This window comes from Hyla sarda, chromosome 3 (genome assembly GCF_029499605.1).
Source record: "Hyla sarda isolate aHylSar1 chromosome 3, aHylSar1.hap1, whole genome shotgun sequence".
NCBI classification, from domain to species: Eukaryota; Metazoa; Chordata; class Amphibia; order Anura; family Hylidae; genus Hyla; species Hyla sarda.
In genome coordinates this window covers 99,263,295-99,278,550 of record NC_079191.1, presented here as the reverse complement: position 1 = coordinate 99,278,550, position 15,256 = coordinate 99,263,295, and the positions used below count along the sequence as shown (strand labels likewise).

The following is a 15,256-nucleotide window of genomic DNA, read 5'->3' as shown; positions in this document are numbered from 1 at the left end:
AGATAGAGCTTTTTTGGTAAAGCACATTATTCTACTGTTTACTGAAAATGGAATGCGGCCTACAAAGAAAAGTAGAGATGAGCGAACTTACAGTAAATTCGATTCGTTAAGAATTTCTCGGCTCGGCAGTTGATGACTTATCCTGCCTAAATTAGTTCAGCTTTCAGGTGCTCCGGTGGGCTGGAAAAGGTGGATACAGTCCTAGGAGACTCTTTCCTAGGACTGTATCCACCTTTTCCAGCCCACCGGAGCATCGGAAAGCTGAACTAATTTATGCAGGAAAAGTCAGCAACCGCCGAGCTGAGAAGTTTGTGACGAATCAAATTTACTGTAAGTTCGCTCATCTCTAAAGAAAAGAACAAAGTGAAATATGGTGGAGGTTCAATGATGTTTTGGGGTTGTTTTGCTGCCTCTGGCACTGGGTGCCTTGAATGGGTGCAAGGCATCATGAAATCTGAGGATTACCAACAGATTTTGGGTCGCACTGAACAGTCCAGTGTCAGAAAGCTGGGTTTGCGTCCGAGATCTTGGGTCTTCCAGCAGGACAATGACCCCCAATATGTCAAAAAGCACCCAGAAATGGATGGCAACAAAGCGCTGGAGAGTTCTGAAGTGGCAGCAATGAGTCCAGATCTTAATCCCATTGAACACCTGTGGAGAAATAGTCAAATAAGAGAGACCTGGAGCAGTTTGTAAAGGAAGATTGGTCCAACATACCGGCTGAGAGGTGTAAGAAGCTTATTGATGGTTATAGGAAGCAACTGATTTCAGTTATTTTTTCAAAAGGGTGTGCAACCAAATATTAAGTTAAGGGTTCCAATAATTTTGTCCAGCCCATTTTTGAAGTTTGGTGTGACATTTTTTCCAATTAGCTTTTTTTCCTCCCTTTTTTGGTTTTAGTTCCAATACACACAAAGGGAATAAACATGTGTATAGCAAAACACGTGTTACTGCAATCCTTTTCTGTGAGAAATACTTCATTTCCTAGAAAAATGTCAGGGGTGCCAACTAGAGATGAGCGAACTTACAGTAAATTCGATTCGTCACGAACTTCTCGGCTCGGCAGTTGATGACTTATCCTGCGTAAATTAGTTCAGCCTTCAGGTGCTCCGGTGGGCTGGAAAAGGTGGATACAGTCCTAGGAAAGAGTCTCCTAGGACTGTATCCACCTTTTCCAGCCCACCAGAGCACCTGAAAGCTGAACTAATTTATACAGGATAAGTCATCAACTGCCGATCCGAGAAGTTCGTGACGAATCGAATTTACTGTAAGTTCGCTCATCTCTAGTGCTCGCATTGTATTCATCAATCATACACTAATACATATTATCCCTCGTTAAAAGATGGTCTGCATAACTGCTGAACATGACACACATCACACTCCCTCAATGCCATTGCTAAAAAAAACAATACCTCCTATACTTCCACCCATACCTGGAAAAGACACTCAATCCTCTTCTGTACATGCAGGCGCAGTGAGGAACAGTGTCCTGTCTGTATAAGCTGCTCTGCGGCTTATCTTACCATGGACGGGTGTCTGACAGACGGGTGTGTCCGACCGCTGCAACACCCACGATTCCCTGCACTGCATCCCTGCTCTCCTCACACATGGAGACGTTTCAGTTTTCTTTTAAGTGTTGATCCAAAAGGACTTGGGGATAACCCCTTTTTGTTAACGTTTCTGAGACATTTCTTGTAGACTAGGGTAAAAACCTGTGCTGTTTAAAAAAAAAAGTAATGTAGACTCCACCGCAGGTCCAAGAACCGTATAGAAGTATCCAAAACCACCATTCACATGTATCTGTTTTAAAGGGGTATTCCAGTGAAAATTACTTCTATTAAACAATCTTAATTATTCCAGTACTTATCAGCTGCTGCCGTTGAGTTGCTCTTTTCTGTATGACCACAGTGCTCTCTGCTGACACCTCGGTCTGTCTCAGGAACTGTCCAGAGCAGGAGAGGTTTGATAAGGGGATTTGCTCCTACTCTGGACAGGTCCTGAGACAGACAGAGGTGTCAGCAGAGAGCAGTGTTGTCAGACAGAAAAGAACTCCACTTCAGCAGCTGATAAGTACTGGTAGGATTAAGATTTTGCAATAGAAGTAATTTACACATCTGTTTTAACTTTCTGGCGCCAGTTGATATGAAAAAAAATTGTTTTCACTGGAATACCCCTTTAAGGTCTACATTCCAGATCACAAAGGTGTCGTCAATGTATCGGAACCATGTCGGTACATATTGATGCCAAGAAATATATATAATTTTTTTTTTTTTTTTCTTCATCAGAACAGTGGCAACTATGGTTTGAATGACAGACCCCATTATAAGTCATTTGGATCCTTTTTGGGTGTCACTGATATTTGGCTGAGCACCATGGCTTCCATTGATGTCAACAAATCATTATCCAGTCTGTTTTCTAGCAGACAGTTTTCTTGAGACAGCCCCTTGAAGACTTTCTTTTGTCACCAAACTTGTGTACAATTTCCATCAACATACAGTAGAACCATGAGTGCAGCGCTTCACCATGCTACCGACTGTAACTCTGCTGGTAAATTATGTAAGGTGTTAACAAAGCCATATATTTTGTATGTATTTAAACTGAATGTGTGCTTACAATTGTCATGACAATGATAAAATATAACAGAACACATCCCAGTCTCATTTGTCACTATACTCTAAAATAGGAAGAAACATATAGTTGTGATGACAAATACTTTCTTTAGCTGTATAAACGTCAGGACAGCTGTTGGCCCGTGTGTCCACTAGATGGCACTGTGCTCTTATTGGTTTTGTTCTTCCCAGCACTGTAACACTATTGGAGATGCTTTTAATATTATTATTTATTATTATTATATATATATATATATATATATATATATATATATATATATATATATATATTTATTTATAATTTTTTTTTTTTATATATATATATATATCCACCACCATCAGAATACATTACAGATAGTGAGATCTTTTTTTTTATGTTCCTTATAACGTTCAAGTAATTTTTGTTTTCTAGTCCAAATTACACTTTAAAACACCCATTGTATTTATTTTAGTTTTTTGCTTTTTTTTTTTACTATTGTACTTTATGCAAATAAAGTAGCTATTTTGGAGAGAGATATTTCTGTCTAACCATCAGGGAATAAAAAAAAAAATAATGAATTAACAATATATAGCTTTCTATTAGTAGCGCTTCCCGCAAGTATAATGTAAAGGGCCATCTATCCTTTAAAGATTGAGATTTGGAGGTAGCCTGTGATACTAGGAGTATCTGGGGAGTAGCTACAGCCTGGAACAGTAATCTTAATAAAAATTATTCTTCCAAGCTTCTCTTGAAGCCGCAAGATTTTCTTGTATGTCACATTACATCAGTGCTTCCCAACCGGGGTGCCTCCAGCTGTTGCAAAACTACAACTCCCAGCATGCTCAGACAGCAGAAGGCTGTCTGGGCATGCTGGGAGTTGTAGTTTTGCAACAGCTGGAGGCACCCTGGTTGGGAAGCACTGCATTATATAGATCTGAAGCTGCTTCATGTCATTGACAACTGTATTCGAAGGCACTGACTATTTTTCTGGGGGTTTACTTTTTAATTTAGTGTAAATTTTTTTTTTTTCAGAGAATACATTTGTTTTGTTTACTGCTCTATATATGTGGACAAAAGTAGTTTTTTGCAAACTATCTCTGCTTGTAGGCACTGAATGGGAGCATTAATTAAATTTTTTTTTTTTTAATCCTTTTTATTTCCATAAGCTGAAAACCTGTCTTGTTCATGGGGTGATCACACAAGTAGACATCTTGTAAAGAGTCCTGGACCTTTGTGATCACTGCATTGACCAGGGCAGGTTTTCCCTTCCATTGTTTTCATTCACTGACTACAAGCAGAAAACTGAATAATGGTAAGAAATTGAAACAAAAAGTAGGTCTCTTTCCCCAATTTAGAAATGTTTATTGTAATTTGTTTGATGTCTTTATAATTTTTTTTTTTTTTTTTTTTTCAGGGGCTTTTGGTGACATCCAAGCCAGAAAATGCTTGTGAACCCATCTCTCCCCCACCTATGCAGAAGGACAACACTTCCAGCGTTTATATAGTACTCATCCGCAGGCTGGACTGCAACTTTGATGTTAAGGTAGGACCATATGCTTCCCTTCTGGCATACATTACCGATTTTGTTGATTTAAATAGCATGTGACTTTTTAGCACTTTCTTTTTTGTTAAAAATGTGTTGACATTGCAACAACTAAAGAAATGTCTGCAACAATAAAATAGTTGCTTTCGACTTTTAATAGAAGTTACATTATTAGCGTTGTCAGAACAGAGAAAGATATGGCACCACCACGAGACGTGTTTATTCGCTTAATCTTACGCCATACAAGGCAACGGCAGTTTATACAGTGTTACAGTCCAATGAAGAAGCTGCTTTTTTTTTTTTTTTTTTTTTTTTGCTATTTTGCTTTTCTTGTTATGGTTAAACTGTTTTTGGATACACTAATTTAAAGGGGAATTCCAGTAATTTTTATATACTGGCTCAGAAAGTTAAACAGATTTGTAAATTATTACAAGAAGGAAGAAAGAGGCTGCACTTGCCATGTAGAATTGAGCTGTGCTTTAACGGCAAATCATGGGGTACATTCAGCGGGTGCGTTCAGGTAGATGTGTTACATATGTTTCACGCTAAGCTAGCGCATCCTCTGGCTCGTACACCTGACAAGACACTGAAACCTTTCTTAAATACCTATAGAGGATGTCTCACCTGTATGTAGGTTCCGCCTCCAGAACGCCTCACGATGCGCATGACATCCCGTCCTTCTTCCGGCAAAGTCAGCTGATCCTCAGGCCGCCACCTCCCGCAATCACGTGAACAGACTCATGTGACGTCTGACACGCCCACCCCCACTGAGGCAGGAATACCCTCCGTGAGAGGCTGTGCTGACGCCACTGAGGTACTGGACATGTGATGCGGGCTGCTAAGCGACCAGGGGACGCCGTCCCAGTCAGGAATAGGAACGGGCGCATGCGCAGAGCACTGCACTTGGAAGCCAAAAAGAACAAAAGGTAGGTGACATTGTAATAACACCCCGAGGAAAGAATATAAGACCACTACAAATACCTGACTACATAGAACATGTTAAAACGGTGGAAAAGACAAAAATCACAAATTTATATACAAAAAAACAGATCGGTTTTGTCATTTAGCCCTGGGAGGTCCATAGCGTCGGTTTGCAAAATCCATTTTGCCTCTTTGGAGGAGCAGGTTATTCCTGTCTCCTCCATCTCTCGAAGAGGATACTATTTCAAGGCCAGCAAATTTTAAGACACTAGGGTTACCTCCATGCTGCATCTTGACATGATTTATGAGTCGAGGTGAACCTATCCCTGTGTGGACCGACTTCATATCCTCTCGCACTCTAATATATATAAACAGCGGATTGTTTTCCCGATGTGTGTGCTATCAGAGTTCCTGTTTCCACACCTTGCCTTTGTGCCCTTTGGGATTAACCCTGGAATGTACTGTTTAAAGTAGTGCCAGTTCAACACCTCTTCTTTGTCTGCACAAGATTTGCAAATTACTTCTATTAAAAAAAATCTTAATCCTTTCAATAATTATCAGCTGCTGAGGTTGAGTTGTTCTTTTCTGCCTGGCAACAGTGCTCTCTGCTGACATCTCTGCTTGTCTCGGGAACTGCACAGAGTAGAAGAGGTTTGCTATGGGGATTTGCTTCAACTCTGGACAGTTCCCGAGACACGTTTCATCAGAGAGCACTTAGACAGAAAAGAACAACTCAACTTCAGCAGCTCATAAGTACTGAAAGATAAAGAATTTTTAATAGAAGTAATTTACAAATCTGTTTAACTTTCTGGAGCCAGTTTATATATAAAGTTTTTTTCCTTCATGACCCCTTTTAATTTTGACATTACCTCAGCCAATTAGTCTGGCCACCAGCACTCCAATATAAAAGTGGTGCCTGTATTGCACAGGTAATAGCAATAACAAAATGAGAACAATCTACAGCTTAGTCATTTTCCACATTTTAGTTTTGAGAATATTTTAAAAAGTATCAGATTTTTAGAGCACACCTGTTAGGAAGGCTTGGATTATTACAGGGGCCTAGCAGCCCTTTTAACATATTGAAGTAGCTTTGTTTCTAAAAAGACAAAGGGATGTAGAGTCTAGGATATGCTTCATCTTGGCCCTGAAAAGCTGAATATTTGATCACTTGATGAAAGATCCCCTCTGCCATGTCATCCCAGAAAGCATAACATGTTAACGTATTTATCAATTAAAAACCATTGAAAAAAAATCCTATTACAATATTAATACATGGCACTTAAAGGAGTCCACCTTTTTGTTAACATGTTTTCTTTTTTTTTTTTTTACTCAGAAGGTGAGTTAAAGTTTGCTGTTTTTACTTTTGCAGCCTGGGCACGATGGATGGATAAAAAAAATTCAGTGGAGTACACCTTTTAAAAGAGAATAGCAAGAGACAACATCTGATATTTTATTTTATTTTTTTTTACCTATGATTTCAGACGGATCAGACCCAAGGCTTGGGTTATCATGATCTCTATTTATAGTGCAGAAGATTATTATGCCTATAGCCCCCTGTTCTGTAATACAAAAATGTTAAAGGTGAGCTTAGCATGTGTACAACAGTTCCATTACTATTATGACAGTTCTACTGTCATAATTGGAGATGAGCGAACTTACAGTAAATTCGATTCGTCACGAACTTCTCGGCTCGGCAGTTGATGACTTATCCTGCATAAATTAGTTCAGCTTTCAGGTGCTCCAGTGGGCTGGAAAAGGTGGATACAGTCCTAGGAGACTCTTTCCTAGGTCTGTATCCACCTTTTCCAGCCCACCGGAGCACCTGAAAGCTGAACTAATTTATGCAGGATAAGTCATCAACTGCCGAGCCGAGAAGTTAGTGACGAATCGAATTTACTGAATTCGCTCATCTCTAGTCATAATGGTATCGACAGTTACTTGTTTTTAATCTTACATTTTCCCTAAGACCCCCATTACAGTTCTTATAATCTTTCCAATACAAAAAAAAGTATATGGGCAGTGAACTACATATCTCGTTCGGAATGATCTAGGAAACTTGATGTTTAACATTTCCCATACTTAGATAACTGATTATTAGGTGATAATGCATTGACCATTGAAATGACCCTTTCGAGGTACAGTCTTGTAGCCTTCTTTCAGCAGTGCTATATCACTTTTTACCAGGTGGTCACTTATGTTTTAATTTCTCCTGAATGGGATATTGGGCTTACGTATTGCCACATACTGACTCTGAGGATCAGCTTTAGGTGGGACCAGTTTTGCAATAGAGGACAAAGGACAAAAGGAAGTGACACAACAAGCCCTCTCTCATTCATTCTTTCTTTTGCTTTCCTTAATACCTCTGATCTAGCTTTCTGCACAGCTCTATTTTTAATTTTGTGGATAACTCCTCTCTGCCTGTCATGTTTTATCCCTGCTTGGATTAGAAAATGGTTATAGTCACTATTGATCCTTTTTAAGGCATACAAGATGGCCAAACTGTAAAGCCTTCTTCATATGCGGGATAATAGCCCTTGAAGTGAAGTAGTGACTTTATAATAGTAATAGAATTTTTTTCCTGTAGGCTTGCGCTTTCCCTTGGCAAACAGTGTCCCTTACTCAACCACCACACAAACATCCAGGAATTTCACTTGTGAAACTCCAAAGTGTCTTGTGAATTACGTGTTCATATCTTTACTTTGCATACAGTCTATGAAAGATGCATACAGTCTATGAAACACTGCCATATAAATATTTGCATTTATAGGGGTGCCTTGTGTGCCCATCGCTGTTCTACGATCTGCATATGCCACTCATTATATTTGAATGTGTCCATTCAAATTCCCTCCATTTTTCCTCTTTGCTCTATGCATTCCAGGCACCTTTTGAATAGCACTTATACTTTGCATATGGGGAATAACAGTGTGTACATCCCTCCAACAGTGAGCACAACAAAAAACAATCCAGATATCGGAGGATAGACTTTATAATGGAGCCCAACATCAATTAAAGTTACCTTTCAGCTCTTGATCAAGAACGCGCATGCATTTGAAACGCATCCATGTGAGTTGCCTGCCGGCATGGTGATGATGTTTGGAGTGTGCTCTGGATTTTAAAGAAAAGAATAAAGATTCACCATTTTAAGGTGCTGCTGGACTACTTCGTTCTTCAATTTCTTACACGTATGAAGCCAGGCCAGGCTTGAAGTCCGTGCAGACCGTGGAGGAGGTGAGCTGAAAGAACTTTTTGTATTCATGTACCATTATGGAGAACATAGAAGAACAGCAGTGGAATGTGAGGCCCTGGGGATCCGATAGGTTCACTTTAATACAAGCACAGGTACATCAAAAGACTTGGAGTATAGATTCTGGAGCAGCATATCACATGTTTTTTAATTATTATTATTATTTTTTTTGAGTATTTATTTATAATTTTAGAAACAGAAAATAAACAAAGCATATAACAAAACACTAGGGAGCTCCGCAAGAGCACACAGTTTACACAGGACATAAGTCCACAAAAATCACAAAGAAATATACAGGGTTACAAACAATACATCAGTAGAGAGAATGAGTCCATATGGAAAACAAAACTATCAATCAGGAAACGGGCCAAAGATGAAGCCCCTGGAGCAGAACAGCCAAATGACATACGATACAACCACAAGCACACCATGTGTACACTGCAGAACACCTTCCTTCCTTCCACTGATATGCTATAAGCTCCCCAATTTTTTGAGGAGAACCCACACTCTCCGATGGGACCACAGACTCCCCCAAAATCAACCAAGGCATCCAAACCTTATCAAACTTCTTGGAGTACTAATATATAAGGAGTACTAATATATAAGGTTCTATATAGCGGGACATACTTATTAACCAGCTTAAACCAGCAGGACATCGGGGGAGGGGGAAGTATGCTTCCAGGCCATAATTACAACCTTACGGGCACAGAAAAAAAAGGAATCGGATGAGAATTAGTCTGAGAGCCTGACTCAAGACCATTGTTCAGCCCCAGCAGACAATCCTCAGTGTTAAAAACAAAGGGAAACTTTAGATGGTCTGCCAAAATCTGCATCACTGCCCTCCAAAAGGGAACCACACAAGGACAACTCCACACCTTGTGCATAAAGGACCCTCTATCATTTTATACAACGAAAACAGACATCCGTAGGGGAAACCCCAATACGAAAGAGTTTAACTGGGGTATAATACAAACTGAGAATAAATCTGGACTGGATATGCCACTGTGGTGAGTGCCCGTGACATGCTTAATGGGGTTCTCCGGTGCTTAGACATCTTATCCCCTATCCAAAGGATAGGGGATAAGATGCTGGGGGGCGGAGGCGTGACGTCACACGCCGCCGGCCCTGAGGTCGCCGGTAATCAGACCAGGAGCGAACACGCTCCAGGGACTGATTACAAACGAGGTGCCATGTGCAAGATCACGGGGGTCCCCAGCGGCAGGACTCCCGCGATCAGGCATCTTATCCCCTATCCTTTGGATAGGGGATAAGATGTCTAAGCACCGGAGTACCCCTTTAATATCTCGCTGCAACATCCTTCCACTGCTCCTCTGAAAGCTCCTCCACCCACCCCTAGGCAAGGGCAAAGGGGTCTGGACCCACGGACTGAAGCAAGGCATACGCCTGTGTCAGTGGCTTAGAGAGGTCGGCGGTACCCAGGAGCAACTCCATCTCAGAAAATGCAGGGGTCACATGCAAGGAGCCAAATTGTTCATGAACCACATGTCTCAGCTGAAGATATCGATAATAAGCACTCCGCGGTACAAGATAACGGTCACACACATCCGCAAAAGATGGAAAGGAAGTAGCCTCCACAAACAAGTGCATAGCAAATTTGACCCCCATGGGAACTCCAGAACCCAGCCGCCTCAAACTCCTGCAGGTGCTCAAAATGAGGGTTCCCCCACAGAGGTGCTGTAAGAGAAACTACTGGTTGCGGGAAGTGCCCAGAAACCACCGACCACACTGCCGCCACTGTTTTAATAGGAGGCAACAAAGGAAAAGGAGTATATCTATGTAGGGCATTGGTTAAAGTCTAATACAAATCCATGATAGCACCTGCCAGAGCCATAGTCACGTTGGAGAGATCCAGATCAATCCACCAGGCCACGTACATCAGCTGAGATGCTAAGAAATAGTTATAGATATTAGGAGCTACCCCTCTGTTTTGGTGCTTGGAGTAGTGCCTTATCCAGTCTCGGTGGCTTGTATAGCCTGTAGAGGGATCTCAGTATACCATTCACTTGTACAAAGAACCACAAACCACTTGGTCACAGGTGACAGGTGGAACACATACAAGGGAGATAAATCCTCTTAAAGATATTAACTCTGCCAGTTGCAGAAGGATCCTCCGACGCTTACGCAGGTAATTGAAATCATGAAAACCTTACTGTTTATTGATAGATTAGATACACTGAGAGATACGGAAAAGAGAGCAGGCAAATTTTTCAAAACTTGGCGATCGTTCATGGAGGATGCATACGCACCCAGTGAGTTACCTGATCTGATGAAGGAGTTTGTAGACTCCTCATGGTATTGCAGAGCAAGCATCAGTGGCTCGCTGGGTGGTCTTAAAGTTACATAGTAGGTGGAGGGGCGGGGCGGACATGCTGAGAGATTTTTCTTCTTCTCTTCTATCTTTTCTTTTCTTCTTTACCTTCTTTTTCACTACTTCTTTTCTACCTATTTTTCTCTAGGTAGCTGATCTGTGTTCACCATGGGATCTTATTTCTATCTTCTCCTGTGGTGTGTGTCTATAGTGTTGTTTGTTGTAGTCTAGATGGTACATGAGTTCTGCAGATCTCGGCTGGACTGAGTGGGGAGACTCTTGGGGTTGGTTAGTTCGCGGAGCAGCGACTAATATCCTGTGTAGACATGATTTGCGGTGTTACTGTATTAGTACAGGATAAGTTTATCCCATGGGACTGGGGCGTTATGCTACTGCCTAGTTGGCGACACCAGCCTATCGTGCTCACGAATAGATACCGCTGGGCTTCTCATAACTCGAGGAAAATAAGGCTTAGTTCCATGAGTCATATATGTAGATACATCGTAGGATATAGTGACATGCATTTATATGTCTGACTATGTGTTACACGTAGTGTGTGACAGATACTGATGTGTTCCGATGTGTACTGCTCTGCTCTGCTCAGGGACTTTGATGTATTGTTTGTACATTTTTCTGATGTTTCTATGAAAGCTTTAATAAAACATTGTTTAAAAAAAAAAAAAAAAAAATTAACTCTGCCAGCCAACGATAATGGTAAGGACGACCATGCCTGCAGCCAGACAGTGGTGGAGGACACAATAGGATCCAAATTAAGGGACAGAAAATCACCAAGATATGCAGAGACTTCAACACCCAGATACCTAAACTTGTCAACCACCCGGAGACCATGTGAGAGAGGAGGAGGAATAACAACCATCCTAGATAGAGGCAGCAGGGAGGACTTTGACCAGTTGACCCGCAGGCGCGAAAAGGAGCCAAACCGGTCAAGAAGATCCAACAACGCCACCAAGGAACCTTCCACAATGGCTAAATAAACCAAAGCGTCATCCGCATGCATGGAGACCTTCTCCTCCAAGGGTCCCCCGTGCAATCCACATATAGAAGCAGAAGCCCGAATGGCAGCCACCAGCAGATCCACAGCCAAAGCAAACAAAAAGGGGAATAACGGACATCCCCGACATGTACCCCTACCCAAGGGAAAAGACTTAGACATTTCCAAATTTGTATGTACACGAGCCCTAGGACTATCATAATAGTCGCACCCAAGCTCTGAATTTAGGGCCAAACCTGAGAGCGTGCAACAAACACCAGATATACTGCCATTCCACAGAATCCCCAGCTGCCATGAAAACCCATCAGCACCCTGTTATATGGCAATGGGGGATGGTGAAAGAGGTTTAAAGATGGTTTAAAGGGGTACTCCGGTGAAAACCTTTTTTCTTTTAAATCAACTGGTGGCAGAAAGTTAAACATATTTGTTAATTACGTCTATTAAAAAATCTTAATCCTTCCTGTACTTATTAGCTGCTGAATACTACAGAGGAAATTCTTTTCTTTTTGGAATGCTCTCTGATGACATCACGAGCACAGTTCTCTCTGCTGACGTTATTATAATAATAATAATAATAATAATGGTTTATTTATTGTTGTCCTTAGTGGGATTTGAACCCAAGTCCCCAGCACTGCAAGGCAGCAGTGCTAACCACTGAGCCACCGTGCTGCCCTTAGCATACATCTGCTATGCATGGTTGCTAAAATGGACAGAGATGTCAGCAGAGAGCACTGTGCTCGTGATGTCATCAGTGTTCCAAAAGGAAAGGAATTTCCTCTGTAGCATTCAGCAGCTAATAAGTACTGGAAGGATTAAGATTTTTTAATAGAAGTAATTTACAAACATGTTTAACTTTCTGCCACCAGTTGATTTAAAAGAAAAAAGGGTTTCACCGGAGTACCCCTTTAAATAGGAGTTAAACAAACTGGTGGTTACATTGAGGGAGAAAAGCATTTTGTTTGCAAGCTACAAAATTTTTCTGCAGCCTAAGGGAATTGGCATGAGCATGGGACCCTAATATGTACATTTTTATTTTTTCTTGGTAACGGGATTCAAAAGAAGTCAAGCTAATCCTTGTTTATACATGTAATGTGCAGCTGAGAAGTAAATATAATTGTAGCTCACCATGGAGACAGAAATCCTAAAGTTAAGAACCAACATTTTAAACCTTGGAATTGGGACTTATTGGCCCTGATTTACTAAGAGTGGAGTGTAGTTTTCCTTGTGGGTTTTAATTCCCCACGATTTTTTTTCCACTTTATTTACAAAGCTTTCCCTACATTTTTCACTTTTCCCTACATTTTTTCTTTACACATGCTCCGATCTGTGGGGTTTTCCTCAGCTCAAATCCACCACATTTTCTGTGGAAACCTTAGTAAATATGTATGGTTTTTGTGAAAATGTCGGGGACAAGCCACTTTTCTCGTCTGCAGTACCCCTTTTTCTGGTTTTCTCCGTAAAATGGAGAGTTAGTCGGGTTTTTTTTCAATTCTGGCGCAAATTCTGGTGCACATTCTGACGCAGACAGAATTTCTGGCACAGAATATGTTGGGTTTGCAATAGAAATCCAGATTGAGAGTTTCCACTCAGTGCTAAGATTGCCATAGTCCTGAAGCAGTTTGGGATGTCATGTGTCAAAGGGGTCTTAAAAATAGAGAAACGGGACATGGCCGCACATACACAACTTGTACTATGAACTTATTGCTCCTCAGCATAGTTTCAAAAATGATCAGGTTGTTAGCATACTTTTTTGATCAAGACATGTAAGCCCACTTGCCATGTCAAGACTACCTGATAAGAGCAGGTCCCTAAACTTATACTAGCGTAGCGCTGTGCGGCAACCACCACCGCCCTGACACCAAGCCCAGTGGCAAGGCAGCCCCACTGCCGCTTGACCAAGCCCTGGGCAACACCACCCAACAAAGTACCACCACAACAATGGCTACTTTAAAGCATCACACCAGTGTAAACACCTGCCAGAGAGCCTGGAGAATGAACATGCCAACTTTAGGACTGCTCGGAAATGCGCCCTCTCATAGATGGCAATGCATTTCCGTGCAGACTATTCTTTTTGCAGACAACGGAATCTGAATTTCCACACTAGAAACATCAGGTGCTGAAATTCTGCTATGGGAGGAGTGCAGCAGAATCTAATTGAAATGCTGCTGCGTAATGTCTGTGTGGAATTCTTCTGTGGAGTTCCACACAGAAATTCTACGGTGTGAACCTAGCCTAAGAGTCAATGGCGTGATAACACCAATGGATCTGTCCCACTTGAAGTGGGAAGGAGAGGATGACATTGACTAAAAATGAACATGCCAGACAAGCAATGGAAACTCAATGCTGACAAAACTAAACCCCTCTAAAAGGGTATATAGTCAAAACCGGGTGGTTAATTTTTGGCGTAAACTCATGAATACATTTTAAGTTCTAAAACTCCCAAGTAATGTGAATACAGACTGAGCTGGAGATTTGTTATACTATGTGAACAAGTGATTATTTAGGAGAAAGTCGAATTTCTTGGTCTAGCACAAAGCTTGTGTCTATTGCATTATCTCTACAGAGGCAGATGTCTCTGCAGGTCATGTCAGCCAACAACTAATTTGGTTGTTCCAAAAGTTAGTGGTTCACCAAAATTTACTAACTCTGATTTATGAAGACAACTAAGGATATATTAAACTTGGCAGCAGTGCAAAGATCAATGCAGGAAGCAAACGCATAGATATAAAACATCACCACCTTTATTTATTAGACTGGCAAGATGATAGCTAATGACAAACATTCTACCGAGAGCCAAGTTTTAAGAATTCATGACCAAAATGAGAAACGCTATATGCAGTGGTTGAGTATTGGAATAATGCTTATTATTGTGGTTATTGTAACAATTACTTCTTTGTGTATGTTTGTCTTGCGTGGGTGCCTGTCTCTAGGGATGTTCCTAATAATAAGTGTGTTTTACAGATTGGTGCTATTAGGAAAGTTCCAAGAGGTGAACACATAATTATTCATTATGCATAGAAATTTACCATACAACAGGAGGTTATAGGGGTTAGGGCCATCAGTACTAGATTGGCAGGGGTCCGTCACCTAGCATCCCAACCTTTGGAGGCCATGGCGCTTATACAGTCATGGCCGTAAATTTTGGCAACCCTGAAATTTTTCTAGAAAATGAAGTATTTCTCACAGAAAAGGATTGCAGTAACACGTTTTGCTATACACGTTTATTCCTTTTGTGTGTAATGGAACTAAACCAAAAAAGGAGGAAAAATAGCAAATTGGACATAATGTCACACCAAACTCCAAAAATGGGCTGAACAAAATTATTGGCACCCTTAACTTAATATTTGGTTGCACACACTTTGGAAAAATAACTGAAATCTGTCGCTTCCTATAACCATCAATAAGCTTCTTATACCTCTCAGCCGGAATGTTGGACCACTCCTCATTTGCAAACTGCTCCAGGTCTCTCCTATTGGAAGGGCGCCTTTTCCCAACAGCAATTTTAAGATCTCTCCACAGGTGTTCAATGGGATTTAGATCTGGACTCATTGCCACTTCAGAACTCTCCAGCACTTTGTTGCCATCCATTTCTGGGTGCTTTTTGACATATGTTTGGGG

The 15,256-nt window shown here is 41.1% G+C and overlaps 1 protein-coding gene across 1 annotated transcript in view; it reads left to right on the top strand.

Moving 5' to 3' along the window:
* RNF13 (ring finger protein 13) overlaps positions 1 to 15,256 on the top strand; it is a 74,858-nt gene that overhangs the window by 38,734 nt on the left and 20,868 nt on the right. The window contains exon 4 of the mRNA XM_056564765.1: positions 4,004 to 4,132. Within this exon, the coding sequence (XP_056420740.1) occupies positions 4,004 to 4,132 (129 nt within the window). The remainder of the gene's footprint in view (positions 1 to 4,003; positions 4,133 to 15,256) is intronic.